This window comes from Galleria mellonella, unplaced genomic scaffold, assembly GCF_026898425.1.
Source record: "Galleria mellonella isolate WM207_F2 unplaced genomic scaffold, CSIRO_AGI_GalMel_v1 utg90, whole genome shotgun sequence".
NCBI classification, from domain to species: domain Eukaryota; kingdom Metazoa; phylum Arthropoda; class Insecta; order Lepidoptera; family Pyralidae; genus Galleria; species Galleria mellonella.
In genome coordinates this window covers 3,102,034-3,117,500 of record NW_026442172.1, presented here as the reverse complement: position 1 = coordinate 3,117,500, position 15,467 = coordinate 3,102,034, and the positions used below count along the sequence as shown (strand labels likewise).

The 15,467-nt window shown below is 31.4% G+C and overlaps 1 protein-coding gene across 11 annotated transcripts in view; it reads left to right on the top strand.

Moving 5' to 3' along the window:
- LOC113523294 (putative uncharacterized protein DDB_G0282133) overlaps positions 1-15,441 on the top strand; it is a 17,009-nt gene extending 1,568 nt beyond the window's left edge. For 4 of the 11 annotated variants that reach the window (XM_031907630.2, XM_026909188.3, XM_031907629.2 and 1 more), the window contains 26 exons: positions 415-594; positions 879-976; positions 1,056-1,256; positions 1,804-1,953; positions 2,063-2,716; positions 3,875-4,027; positions 4,310-4,405; positions 4,698-4,901; positions 5,294-5,419; positions 5,750-5,861; positions 5,951-6,040; positions 6,132-6,228; positions 6,842-6,987; positions 7,320-7,436; positions 7,962-8,155; positions 8,712-8,788; positions 8,883-8,961; positions 9,261-9,361; positions 9,504-9,579; positions 9,963-10,056; positions 10,678-10,748; positions 10,992-11,109; positions 11,596-11,705; positions 12,353-12,450; positions 12,958-14,551; positions 15,043-15,441. In XM_031907630.2, the coding sequence (XP_031763490.2) occupies positions 415-594; positions 879-976; positions 1,056-1,256; positions 1,804-1,953; positions 2,063-2,716; positions 3,875-4,027; positions 4,310-4,405; positions 4,698-4,901; positions 5,294-5,419; positions 5,750-5,861; positions 5,951-6,040; positions 6,132-6,228; positions 6,842-6,987; positions 7,320-7,436; positions 7,962-8,155; positions 8,712-8,788; positions 8,883-8,961; positions 9,261-9,361; positions 9,504-9,579; positions 9,963-10,056; positions 10,678-10,748; positions 10,992-11,109; positions 11,596-11,705; positions 12,353-12,450; positions 12,958-14,551; positions 15,043-15,144 (5,138 nt within the window). In that variant the 3' untranslated portion in view covers positions 15,145-15,441. The remainder of the gene's footprint in view (positions 1-414; positions 595-878; positions 977-1,055; positions 1,257-1,803; positions 1,954-2,062; positions 2,717-3,874; positions 4,028-4,309; positions 4,406-4,697; positions 4,902-5,293; positions 5,420-5,749; positions 5,862-5,950; positions 6,041-6,131; positions 6,229-6,841; positions 6,988-7,319; positions 7,437-7,961; positions 8,156-8,711; positions 8,789-8,882; positions 8,962-9,260; positions 9,362-9,503; positions 9,580-9,962; positions 10,057-10,677; positions 10,749-10,991; positions 11,110-11,595; positions 11,706-12,352; positions 12,451-12,957; positions 14,552-15,042) is intronic. The other 7 variants (XM_026909190.2, XM_052902306.1, XM_052902305.1 and 4 more) reach the window with 7 other exon arrangements.
- Positions 15,442-15,467: the final 26 nt, after the last annotated feature.

The following is a 15,467-nucleotide window of genomic DNA, read 5'->3' as shown; positions in this document are numbered from 1 at the left end:
GACTACTTCCAAAAGTTTTTATTTAAGTATATTATTTGACCTGATTGGTTTCACCTTATCAAGGCATTATCAAAGGTATAAATAAGTCTTATGTTCAGATCATAGTATATAAAGTATGTTTATAATTATTAACATTTTTATCTCCATGTGCAATTAATGTCAGTTGTTTAGTTGTTAAAATAAAAAAAATAAATTGGTGGTAGTTAGGAAGACCAGTGATACAACTACCTCCATATTTTCTTTATTTATATCAAGTGACATTGATTAAACTTAACAATGTTATATGATCTGGCAATTGACATTGCATAGATCATATAATGTAAAAAACAATTTATGGAAATAGTAGTGTTTTTCTCACTTATAAAATTATTATATATATTTTTCATTTTAATTTAGATAATTTAACATTTTTAGATAACTCTGTATCCTTTGAGAGTGGATTTGGAAGATTTGTACCAGTGAGACCCCAGCCTCGTGCTCTGCCTTTGAATGTACAAAACCGCGAAGGTATAGCATCTGAACAGAATGATGATGTTGCTAGTTCCTCTATGTCAGGTCACACCTTGCATCCATATGCTCATCAAATGCAAAATGGTGATTATTAATTATTTTTTATTTATGATTAGACATTTTGCAACTAATGAATTGTAAATTGTTAGAAATATATTAAAATGGTTGACTGGGAAAGAATGCTTTCAGCATTAAGTCCGCCATGTACACATATTTGTACTAATGAATAAATAAATAAAATAAAACATGTAAATCATTTTCTAACAAGTATTGTGTGATTAATTGAAAAAGATATGATGATATACTTAATATTTTATTGAAATAAATATTATTCATTCATTCATTTGTTCAATATTTTTAATTTTTAGGTCTCATCCCTCACACTAATCATGCTGCTGCTGCTGTAATGATTGTGAATCCCACTACTCCTAATGCAGTTACGGGAAATATGTCACAACCATTCAATGTAAGCATAATCATGATTATCCAAACTTTATATTAAAATAGTATATCTTCTAATTTAAATTGTTATTATGTCTTTACAGGCACCAAATCAAAATAGAAATAATCTGTCAAGGAATTTGAACTCTGCTCGCAATAATTTTGAGGGCAATAGTCATACAAGCAATAATAATACAACCCCACCTATTACAAACTCCAGATCAGGAACCAAAACTGTCAATATTATGAACAATATGTATGACCAAGGACAAGGCAGTTTTAATAATCTCAATGAGCCTAATCATGTATGTCATCTAAATATTAATTATTGATATTCTATCAAGATTCATGATATGATTGTCTTAATTATTAAGTAGATTTTATTATTATTGTATAAATAAAAATTATTAATTAATTTTTTATATATAAGAATTCCATGCCATGATGTTTGTTGATGCTTATCTCTGAAACCATATAATTATGAAATTTCGGAAATGTAGGATATACTTTTATCTTAATAAGAAAAATGTACAAGTTATAATTCGACAGAATTGGGGAGCACAGAATGTTTGCCGAGTTAGCTAGTTTAAATATATAGAAAAAATATAAATGTTACTTTAAACGATTTTGTTTAAATTACTTAATAATTTTACATGATGAATTTATCTTGAAAATTAATATGACGAAATGTTAATTTAATAGATTTCAAACATAATGTAATGTAGACCCTAATTTTTAATAATAAAATAAAAAATGTGAACAATTAGTTTTTCCCTTCTGAAACTTCTGAAGTTTATTAATACACTTCATTAATTATATATCAATTTTATTTCAAATAAAATTGTGTTATAGGTTCATAGGGAATCAGCACGAGCTTTAGGCGAAGCTATAGTGGCTGCATGCCCTGATGCAGCGGCGGTGGAACGTCGCCTTGGACAAATTAGAGAATACATAAGAGTTACTTCATCACTTGTTGATACAATGCGTAACTCGGAAGATGAGGTAAGTAGTTCCTTCACATCTATTTATATGTATACTTGTTCTAAGAACATATATCTCTTATCTTAATAATGTAATACTGTGTTAAAAGTATGTGATATTTTAAATTTAGGCTTTTATTGAGCACACAAAGGAAGAATATGATGAATTAGTACAAATGGTGATGACTTTAAAAGAAAGTGAAACTAAATTAGAAAATATGCTGTTGGAAAAAAAACCTGATAACATAGAAGTTCCAGCTGAAGAGATAATTAATGTTGATTCTCAAGCAGAGATCACAAATGTGATTCTTGAGAAAAAATGCGAGACTAATGGTGAAAAAAACCAACACCAAGACATAGTGCCTACTACTACTAAAAATAACAATGATAATTCTTTAAATAGCAGTCACCTTAAAAAAGTTACAAACATTGAAAATGAACAATTGAATAAAACATTACATAGTATAAATAATGTTGATGAAACTACTATAGAAATAACAGAAATTGAAACAAATCCAATTAGTTTAGTGAATGAGTGTAATAATTTAGAAAACATTAATAATAATGATATAACAAAAAGTAATGATGATTTAAAAAGCAAATTTGAAATAGAAGAGATAGAATCTATTCCATGTTCCGAGGCAGAAGCAAATAAAGGAGATCAACATTTAAAAGAAGTATTAAGAAAGAATATAATTTCATGTGTAGAAAAAGTTGCTCTTATTGAGGAAATGAAAAATAAAAGTAGAGATTGTAACAGTTCTAATAGTAACCACGATGTGCAGGTGTCTTTCTGTTGATGTGTGCCAAATCAAGAGTGATCCCTCTATTGTAAATTAGTTGAAAATTCCATAGCATGCACTGTCTGTTACACTTCAAACATAATATATAATACTTTTAATAAAACCATCCATAAACATTTCAATATGATTATGTTGTTGCTCCATTAACATAACATGGTATTTAGCTTAAATTATGTGCTTAGATCGCATCGGACCACTTTCCAAATCTAAGTACAATGTTGCATATTGTGTTACAATAGTAATTAATTTTACCTCTAACCAAAACTATAGAATAATAAATAACATATAATAGGTTTTTTTTTTACTTGACATAATTAGTAAACAATCTTAACATATCTCATATTTTATTTTTAACTGTCTTATTTTTAAAAGAATAGTTAAAATAAAAAGATTATATTAAAATATTCTTTTAACAATATAACCAATATTATTGGAATGGATGGATCCAATCCAACAGTAATGGATTTGATCAACAAAAATCTTTTTAGTTATTTTTTTTTTTTTTATTTAGAATGACTAGATTGTTTATTAAATATACGAATTGTAAAAAAAATAGGTATAGAAAGGACACTAACTCCCGTGTCATATGAAATATTTGTTAGATATTGTGTGACACCATTTTGCATCCAACTTAAATCCAACAAAAACTAAGATCATCTAATCAATGCACCCGCGTCATATTGCCATTATCATTTTTATTCTTTATTTATTGCTCTATAAAACTGTTTTGAAGTATAGTTTGTTTGTTAAAATATACAAAACGTGTGGTTTATAGTGAGCAGAAAGCATGGATCACTTTAGCATGTATAATATATAAAAAAAAAAAAAATTGAACAATCTATGGTGTGAACTTAATATTTAACAATTGATTCAGATGAGTGCGTGTTCTATACTTAGTATTATTTATTGTTCTATATTACAAATTATATTTAACTTATTTATTACTATTAAAGTACCTTAATAAAACTACTAACTACTTTCTAAACCTCACATATAAGTATTTATTCCTGAGTTTAATGTCATTTATAGAAATAATAATGCATAAAAGTTCTACAATTTTCAGATATTTATTAAGGTACTATCTATGTTTTATAATATGTATCAAGTACATTCATATTGAACTATCAAATTGTCCAACAGGATATTGTAACGAGACCTGTATCAGTACAAAGTAATGGGTCAATTTATAGTGACAATGAACTCTGGCAAAATGAAATTAAAAGCAAAATGGAATTGTCACAAATCCGATTGGCTGCACTGAAACAACAACAAAAGAGACTACTTAAATGCCAGGTAATGAATAAGTACTGTTTATAAATATTTCAAAAATAAAATACATAATTATTGCCCTATTTTATTAAAAAAAAAGCACTACCTTGACATAATACTAATAAAAATAATAAAACTTAATAAAATAATTTTAAATTCATGAATACAACTTCAACGAATATCAAAGATTTGTCAATTTGAATTTCTAAGTTCTTATAAACATACACGAAACTGTGTTATCTAACTTATTTTTATAAAATTTCCACTTTATTATATTATGATATTAATAGAAATGATATTTTTTAGGAAGAAGCAAAACAACAACTAGAAGAAATGAATAGGGAAAGACAATCACAGGAGTTACATCCATCTACTTCACATGAAAATTTCAGCGTTCTGCAGGTGATTTACTACAATTTATTTACGTTACACGCTCGTGTGTTCCCAGTATAGAATAATCCATCCTTTCCTTTCCTGTGGGTATCGTAACAGGCAACTAAGGGAACTTAATGATTAAAGGATAAGGAGCATTGTCCCTCTTGAAACATCACCAAAGCCTGTTATTACCAATCCGCCTGCCAAGTATGGCAAATACTTGACGTGATAAATTTATGTATAATTTATTCTAAATAATGTTTTAGGGTAATATAAAATAACTTTTTAGATATTTAATTTTTAAATTAAATATTTCCAGAATCAAAATTTTAGTGGCAACTATCATCATCCAAACCGCATGTACGCAGCTAACCAAATAGGTGTTGCGACGACACTACCCCACTCGGCGGAAGTACTCCACGGCCAGATCAACAACATAGATGGTGAACATGGACATACCACTCACTCTACACACAGCCAAGATGAAAGGTTCTCCAACCGTGAAGCAATAGCCAGTAGTGAGGTAAGGCCATTTATTGATTTATTGTAACAGGACTTTTAGAGCCATATTGAGAAAACCGAAACGAACACTACAATATCGCCATATCTATCTGCCTGTTCATGTGTATCATATATCCATAATATATGTGATTCGAGTCTGGTTCATTAAATTTTATTTGTAGACTAGCTGACCCGGTAAATTTTGTTCTACTTGGTCCATTTTTTTAGGAAAATAAAACATTATAATTTTTATATAAAAAAGGTAAAAGTCAAGTTAAGGAGCAATATATTAAGGAGTACATACTATTCATGAAATGTCAAAAATTTTTAATTATAGTACATAGTACCTATTATTTATAACATTTATAATTGAACATGAATGCACTTTATTTATCATTCTCATTGTATGAATAGGAAGCAATGGGTGGTGGTCGCGATAGTGAGGCGGAGGACGACGAGGGTCTGTTAAATGAACGAAGTCGTTTACTCCAAATGAAACTACGGGAATTACAGATGAAAAAGCAGCATATGGAAAATTTGGTGAGGCCATTTTTTGTTTATTGAAGATACTTAACCGGGAAGGCTTTTAGATTGTTTGCTGTTCTATGTTGCAAAAAATAAAAAGAAGTACCTACATAATAGAGTTCTTATCAAAACCTTTTTTCGGATTCTACAACGTGTATGTGATTGCATTGGTGTTGCAGGCAGTGCAGACATCCATAATAACAAACATATATATGAAAAAAAAAAACTTACAGCAACCGCTATTCATGGAAGGTCGCATACTTGATTATTACTGTCGTGTTATATATAAAAAATGTATGAAAAATATTGTAAGTTCATTTAACATAAGTGCATTAATATTTTTAGGTGTCGGAATTCCAAAAGTTGCAAATGGCGACCCGATTAGCAAGCTCTCACAATACATATTCAAGTTCTGGTGAAGACAGCGGCGATGATGAACCATCTCGTAATGTAAAATGTAATAGATATGTTAATATTGTACAAAACATTACCTAAACCACATGCCTGTATGCATACTCATAGAACTATATGTATTTGTATTTGCAGGCAATAAATCTGGAAATAATATTAAAAACGAAGATCCATTTAAATTGATGGAAATAAAAGCTATCAAAACAGCTCTTCAAAAAACTAAAGGTAATTTTTTGAAGTTTAATAATACTCATTAGGATTTGTTGCATGTATAATATATAAATATTTTTGCCTATATCCTACTATATTTTTACAGATCTAATGAGATCTGTCGAAAATTACGAAGCGGAAAATTTATCGAGTGCTCACGACGATTCCTTTCAACTTGCCAATCATTCTAACATACACGACAAGTAAGTGCAGTGTAAAGTATTTATGAAAAATGATAATTCATCTATACTAATATAATATTGTAAAGAAAAACCATTTTTTTAATGTTTGTAGTGAATAAGCACAAAATACTAAATAGATTTTCAAAATTATTTTGCTTATAGAAAGCTACATTACTAGCGAGGCCGACCTAATAGGATACATTGCTAGCATTGTGGTAATTAGGTCTCATTTTTAACAATCCTTTCCCCTCCTACAAAATGTATTTATGTACCAAATACAATAAGAGACGAATAATGATAATACACGATACGAAATACATCTATCTACTATCTCAGTATAAGTAAATTAAAATTGAAGTATAAATATACTGCCGGGCTTAAGCCGATGTCATTCGAAAAAGTAGCTCGCCGCACTTGGAACTTGCACATGAGGGCGGGTGCGACCATCTCTGTTTATACAGCAGCTAAAACCATAGACCACGTCGTTTTTTATTAAGTATCCGGGTTGTGTTACTATCGATCTCATAAACGTGCGATATCGTGCGGCAACATAAGGTTCTCATTGACTTTGCATTGTTACTGACGTCACAATTTTCTTTATAAAATTTACAACCAACTGATGTTTTGTTTTTAGTAAATCCGAGGGAGGAGGCAGCATGGGTGGTTGGTCTAATGATGGGAGCATGTGCCGTGTTCGCAACTCACTGCAGCAACGGCACAAGTTCACCAACGAGCAACACTCGCAACAGCAACACCAGCATCAACAGCAACCACAGCAAAGTGGGTTGTTTTTATTTATTTACATGAATCATATATAAAATAGCAGTTCACAGGCAACTACCGTTATTATTCATAAATAATAACTATAGTTTCCTGGAGAACGTAATACTGCCATTTTTTTTAACTTTCTGGCTTTAATGATTCTTAAAACTGTTTTAATTTATTATTTAATTCTTCGTAACTAGAAATGTCTCTACTACTCTTCAAAACTTTTGTCTGCTCTAAAACAAGGGTCTTAGCACTTAGTATTATACTTGGTAAATATGTAGACTACCTCTGACGATGTCACAACATTTATTGTATTTATTTATTTTTTAAATAATATACTACAGTTTTAGGCCACGAAGCTAACATAGCATCACTTCAAGAATTAGCTCAAGAGTTGAGAATGGAAACTAAAAAAATCATAGGCGAGAGAGCGCGTATCAAGGACATGATATCTAATAAAGGTATGAAAATATTCTTATCATTAATATTTCAATTTAAAAGACGCCATATCTTAATATAGGCACTGCTACTCTTCATTAGAATATACTCGTACCTAACAAATTATCAGCCTTTTTTTATGGGTGAAAATGGTATGGTAATCCCGCCTGCGCTAACGGGATACGCTGGCGGAGCGCCAGTGAAGGGTGATAGATGAGAATGAAAACAGGCCAGTTAGCCCATCATGATGAATTCATCAGGAATTAACCACGATAGTTTTCAGGGAGAACCGCGAGGAGGTCGACCTGGTTGGGTATATTGCTAGCAATGGGATTCTCAGTCTGCATTACTAACAATCCCTTTCCCCTAATTATTAGCCATAGGTAATTTGTTTTTAAAGTCACAGTAGGATCATGGACGTATATTAGTTGAAGACATAAAGCCAAAAGATACTACAATTTTTGAACAATCGGTAGAAAAAATAAGCTTTTGCACACAAGAGTTTTTATAGCTGACCACTATCCGCAACATGTGATATTTTCCCGTAGAAGTGTCCCGCAAGCATAAGAAAGTGAACGAAGAAGCGGTGGCGGGTCCGAGCGGCGCGAGCGGTGGGAACGTGGTAAACGGCGCAAGCGGCGGCGGCGGCGGTGCGCCGGGTCCTGCTGAGCGGCGCCAGCTGCAGCTGCGCGTGCTACTCGCCGACAAGCAACGCGAGCTGGAGGCGCTGCTCAACAAGGAGGTGAGTCTTAACCAGGAACATTATCACATTTAAGCTTCGATTTAAAGCAAACCAATGCTACTCACTCTTTAAATGGTATAGAAGCTAACAGTTAGCTAATGGAACCGTTGCCTATGGCTATAAATATCAGAGTGTACATTATTATGTCGAAGGCATGAGTAATATCGATACCGCACCGATATCTATATATCGAGTTCTTCTCGACATTAATGGCGGAAAAATAGTAATTATTTATTTCGAAACCGCACATACAAGTCGGATATCTATATTCATGTCTATTAGTTTTTTTATTTCGATATTGTATAACTACCGTCATTAACATTAAGGCACTAGACTCTTTTAACAGAGATTCTATTAGAGATATATTATTATCTGCATTTAACTCCGTAATAATTTATTGGTGACAAAACTTTCTCGTAAGGCCAGATGGCCAAATAAGACAAACAGGTACTAAAAATACACAGAAAAGGATTGCCTATGTAGACACCTAAGTGATCGGTTTTATCTAGTCTTAATAGCATTAACATTAGTAAAGAATTTATATTTTTTTTTCCAGAAGGTATTGTCATCTGAATGCCAGAAACTAAAGCCAGATTCGAGGACCGCTTCAATAGTAAATCAGTCTTATAATAGGTATGTTTTATTATTTTTTGAATAACTTAGCATAGTAGTATTTTTATTTTAAAATTGACAAATTATATTCTTTATTTAATTTTATATGTTGTAGTGAACAAGAAGACCCCGACTCACGATCCGAACAGATACTATTAGATTCGCAGAATTCAAGAGAAAATGAGAACTATAGAGTAAGTATACTAATTACATTACAGTCAAATATTCTTGAGTACATGGTTATTTGGTAGAGAATGTATTAAACTCGCTATTTGTACAACTTTTTTTGTACAATAAATAATTATTAGTGTTATATAATAACTAGCATCACCCATTAATTGACGTAATTATAATCTATCATCCTTTTAAATTTGTGTAGCATTAGATAAATAGCATAGCGTTGGTCCAAGTAGGCACAACTGGACTTGAGGTGTTGTGTAAAGTGGTCTGGTGGTAAACTGTAATTTCCAAGACTAAAACTAATCATAAATAGGCGTGTTCACAGGGTGGCAGCGGTGATAACGCAGTGGGTGGAAGATCTGTGAACACATTGCCTTCGCATTTGGGCAGTACCTACGGCAGTGACAGTGATAGGTAAATAATAATAATTTTAAGTTTATTATTGGTTTACAAACTCATACCTTATTGAAATTGCGTTTTAACTCCATATTGATACCTTAGTTTCCATTAACAAGTGATATTTTAAATTAACATTATCACCATATGCTTGTTATAGTGCATCGAGAAATAAATCCAACCAACGGAACCGTACGAGAAGAAGACAACCGCAAGACCGACAGTCTGACGATAATGTAAGTTGCAGTACTTTTCCTAGACACGAAACATTGGAAGTAATCATAAAACAAGCTAAAAGAAGCTAAAACTTAGGATCAGTTTTAATTTTTTTATTCAATAGCACTTTAAATCTATAAAATTTATGAAAAAAAAGTTACATTTCAACTAGTGTCTATAATAAGCAAATATATGTGTCCATCTCATAAATTTTAGTGTAGTCAGCTAGATGTTTAAGATTGACACTTAAAATTACAATTTGCTTCCCTACTTTTTATTTTCCTTCTAAGCAACTTAATAAATATAGTAATATTAATTTTATTTAACAGCAAATAGTATTTATTCTGACAACGTGTCTTTTTACAAAAACTGAAGACCTATTATATTCTACATTTTTTTTCAGGGTACGCAGTCCAATAATTCAAATCAAAACTTACGACACGAAACAAGGGCTGAAGTTTCAAACGTTAATATGGTGCCTCCAGTCGCTCAAAATCGTGAGTATAATGAAATATTTGTGCATTAGCTTTTTGTTCGCTACATCCTATGCATGAGTTTCAGAAGTAGCAAAATCAATCAAATATAACACTTCTTGATGATGTATCAAGGAATATGCCTGTGAAAACCGCATACAATTTCATACAGAAGTTTTTGCATGCAGACAGGTAGACAGATATAAAATTTCCAAAAAATATTTTTTGGGGTTCTAACATATTTGCTCATATTCAAACCCCTCACATCAGTTTGTTTTTTTTTTTTTTTTTTTTTCAATTTTTCTATATACAGATATCGCCAAGTTGCAATTTTATTATATTATTAAAATTTTTAATTATTCGATCAGAAAACACACAGATAAGAAATATTGTCTTTATTTCATTGATTATTTATAGGATGTTGAGTCCTTTATTTCTTTTTAGGGGAACCCTAAAAACTGTTACATAACAACAAAATATGTAACAAGAATTAATAATGTATGTACAAATATATACACACACAATAATATACATGTTCATATTTAAATAATGATCTAATACATATATAATTCAAATAATATTTTATATAAAGAAAACAAAAATTTTGTTTATATTATTCCATTATTAATTTCATGTATTTTACAGTGGACAATCCTGCAAACATGCCATATCCTCACCTACCACCTCCATGTTGGAACAGCTCGAAATCAAATCAGGTAAGTTTATTAAGTAAAAAATATTACCAACTTTTTTGTGGTCATCTTTATTAAGCTAATTAGCATTAAAAAAATTACATAGCTGCTACAGTGAACTTAATGTTAGCATTTTAATGTCGCAAATACGGCGACAACGGAGTGCAAAGGGTTAACCCTTAGAATCCATGGAGGACACAATGAGTACAATTGACATTGTTTCATTGAAATAACAGTTTTTAATAATATATGTAATTTTTGTTATAGGATATGCGAACAAACCAATTTACACAGAACAGCCACTCACAAACTATGGATCGTTTGCTTGGAACACCACAAATGTCCTATCCTCCATCCATGCCATTCAACATGATGATGCCATATGGTAAGCAAATCAATTATTTAGCAACTCTTGTGCACAAATTCAAAATCTCTTTAAAATTATAATAATGTTTAATTGAATTTGGTTTCTATGGAAATCTTAAATATTTTTTGAGATGTAAATGAATAATAAACCATTCAATGAATCCATTGAATATTTCAGAATTTCAGTTCCAATAGTTTTATTCTAGGCGTTGTATTTATATCCTTAAGTCAATAGTTTAGTCTATATAGATAAGTACAAATGAACCAGACCTTACCAAAGTGTGAAAACGTCATATTTATCAGTAAATTTTTTAATTATTCAAAAAGTGCTCTGTTATATGTCTGATATGAAAAATTTATGAAAGATCTCCCCTTAAAAATATTCTTATATAGTACCTATATAGGAGGCCAGCCCCATTATAAGTAATTTTAAAAAAGCCAATTTTTGCTATCAGAGCATTTTTTAATATAAGCAATTAAATATTGAAAATTATTCATCTAACAGGTATGGTGGGTGGTTGTGGATGCGGTTGTGGTTTTTGGGGCGCGTGGTGCTGGCAACAGCTTGTCATGCAGCAGCGAGAGATTCATCAGCTTAGAGAACAACTCAATCATGTGAGTGAACAATAATTCCTATATTATGATGACTTTATACTAGTGATATGCCAAATAAATCTAATTCGAGTACTTAATGACTCAATATATGAAGTTTTTTTTAATGAGTACTAGTGTTTTAGTTTGAATGATGGAATATAGCAATGAAATTACGAGGTACGGCGGCATAATACCATAATTCTCAGAAATGGCAAAGTATTAATCAGTTGTGGGTGTCAGTATCTTTCGTGATGTTCATGGTACTATCCGTATGTATAAGAGATGGTTTCACGGCTTGCACGCTTATTTTCAATTAGATGGGTTGTTAACATGTTTGCCATAGGTAGTTTAATATAAAAAAAAAATGTTTATATGTTATATTTGTATATATTGGGGAAAATTTCCTTTCAAAATTAGCTAACTGTTTTAGTATGTTTTTTTTTCTATAATGTTTGTTATAGTTTGAACCTACTTTAATCCATAACAATAAAATTACAATCCGATTATAGTTTTATAACTAGCATTTATAAGAGCATCTCATCTAATTAACGCAAGATATGATCTATTTGTATATCATATTGGATTCAAATATGATCAGCCGTCACCTTGAAGTGACAAAATTTCATTTATAATAACAGCAGTATTACATGTTACATATTATTTTTTAGTTGGAAGAGCGATGGCGTGCTGAAACAGTCTCGCATACACTTAACAATCAAGTACCACCTGGAAACCGTGCTAACAATTATTGGGATAACTTTCGAAGGTATGTATAGTTTACTACCCATTTACTAGTAATATTTACTTCATTTTTAGCCAATTACTATTTATAGTATATGAAAAATTATTTCTTTTTTCAGATATTAAAAATCATAAATAACTATTATTTAATATTAATTTACAAATATATGTATTATATTATAATTAATATAATTTTATAACAAGATCAAAGATAAAATGTAAGGGTGAGAAATTATGCTTTTTTTGCCCTTGATCTCGTTTTTCAGCTTCATAATACTTTAGTATTATTCACGTTAGCATTTTTTTTGCGACTTCCTGCTGTTTTAAAAACTATTGTATTACATAATATTGCTTCAGTACTAACGTAAACGCAATTATGGTTATTGTGAATAGGCATTCAACTGTTTTTATTATTAACAATTATAACTGTTTTTGTTTCTTAATTTTTTGATTTAACACGTTTATTTTAAATATATTTTTATCAATACCTTAGCTCAGCTAACTGTAATTAGTTTATTGTACTCTTTTACAGTTATTCGCGTCAAAATCTTCTGTCTGCTAATAGCAAGACCAATGCCGATGGGCACTTAGCTGTAGGTCCTGCTCACAATCCACACCCACTAGTGGAACGATCACATAATACGCTGCATCACACATCTTCATCCACATCTCCGTCTATCACACCCAAGAGAAATACGAACACTAGCGCCTCCACGCAAAATGCTCCCACACAGTCTCTACAAGCAAATAACGAAGACATCCCTAATCGTCACGTACGTAGAAATATGGCATATGAAAGATCTCTGTCATTTTCGTCTGCACCAGACGTACTAAATGTCAATCAAAACATTGATGCTGACGCAAGTTCCACTCCACAATCCAGAAATGTTGACGAAGGTAATAATTCCGTCAATGTTAATATAAACCGGCAGGAATCTACATCAAACCCATTTAGAAGCTTGAATATAACAAGCCCAATACCTGAAATAATCCAAGCGCATTCCAATAATTTAAATACAACAACAAATAGCAAAAAGAAGTCTTCTTCAAAATTACCAGCTAAAAATTCAACAAACAGACGGAATTATACCTTGGATTATTCTCAGACAAGTAACATTAATATTGCCAGCACTTCCGAAACACCAAACCCAAATTTGGCGTCTACAAGTCGTGAAGTGCATGACAAGGCAACGTCTAAACTCTTCGATCTCCTCAGGGAAAATGTATATTCAGAAGTTACAGCTTTAATCGGAGTAAACGAATCTCATCCAGATTTCCTAATACAATTGTTTAGAGAACTTCAACTCATTAGTTCAGATCCATTACGACAAAAAGTTCTTCAGTCGATCCGCAATGTGTTGTCTCAGTATAGTTCTATTATTGATAATCATAGCAACGAGAACTCTCACCATGAGACTAGACCAGAAGAAGTGACTACTACCACAGAGCCAAGTAATTACCATGAGTGTAACTCGATGCCGACACAAAATGTATGCACAAGCACAATGCAACTAGACAACAAGGTTGCACGCTTTTTGTTGCTTAAAAGTGAAGAAATATGCACGACTGAACTACTCGAATCATTGGCGTCGCATATTTTATCTGGAGACAGTCGGTATACGCAACAATCAAAGAAAAGGCTCTTTGAAATTCTTTCTAAATACGAAGGTATGCGTCTTTGCAACATATCAAGTGATATATATCAGATTATGGAAAACTTGCCACTGTTGTTTCCTAGTAACAATGACGGAGATGAACCCTCGCAGCATTCTGGAGGCAGATCTGAGCCTTCCATTTTACAAGACGTAGCAGGGTCACTAAACTTGTTCAGCTCAAGTGATACTCAATTACACCAGATTAATTCTTGTCCCTATGATATGTGGCCAGGTCATGTTCATATGGACATAGACGGTACAGACTTGAATGATAATAGTCCCCGTTCTAGTCAAGAGGGAAAAGTGGATCTCATAAATTGCTCTGAAATGAATAATGGAGATTTAGCGGAAGCGGACCAAACTTGTCACTCTGAGGTAGTAGACAATGGTAGCAATGGCCAAGACGAAATGGAAGCGAATGCAGAGGCGTTACCCGACGTAGTCGACACCGAAGAAGTAACTCCGACAGAGGTAATGCAACAAGTCCTCTACTGTAGATGTCTTCCACTTATTAATTGTACTAACCGCAATACATAATACTATACCACTTTTGATTCATATACTCTTAATATATTGGCTTGGGCTTTTGACTGATGTAATTGCAGTTTTTGTAATATTTATGATCTTAATTAAAATTCATATTTTCTGAGATCTCTGTGTATTTAACACTGCATCTTTTGTAATCTTGTGATATTCTAATAAAAATAAAAAAACAGATGAACTGCATTTTCAATTAATTTCTATAATATATAATACGAGGTTTTTTTTCGTAAAACCATTGTAACTGGATTCCAATAAAAAAAAAACTTATCATTTTAATTTTATTTTATTCTAATATCAGGTATATAATATCACAGATCTGTTACATGATTTCTTTGGTTATGGAATTTACATATTAATACTAACTTAACAAAAATTTATAGTTTAACAACACATAAATTTCTGGTATGTTTACATTTAAGGCGGAAGCAGAATGGCTCGGGCTTGACCGTGTGCCAACAAGACTGCATATGGAAGAATCATCTGAAAAACAAAAAGGTGATATTAGTGTTTTGAAAACATAGAGCAAACACTCAAACCTTAAAGTTTAATTCTAGTTTGAGTGAAGCCTGAAAGAAAAATGTGATTAGATCTTCATCAGCATCTGTAACAGAAAAACGAAATAAATACGAATTAATTAATTTCTTCTTTTTTCAGATTAAGAGTTGAGAAGTTTGATGAAATCCTGTAACGGCTACTGAATCTTGATCGTTATCTAATATTGTATCCTATTATTGTTTAGTAATCTTTGCCATTGTTTCCATAACATATTTTCATTGTGTAATATTTATTTAATATCAATAAATATAAAATATATAAAAGTATTTTATATAAATAAAAATCCTCC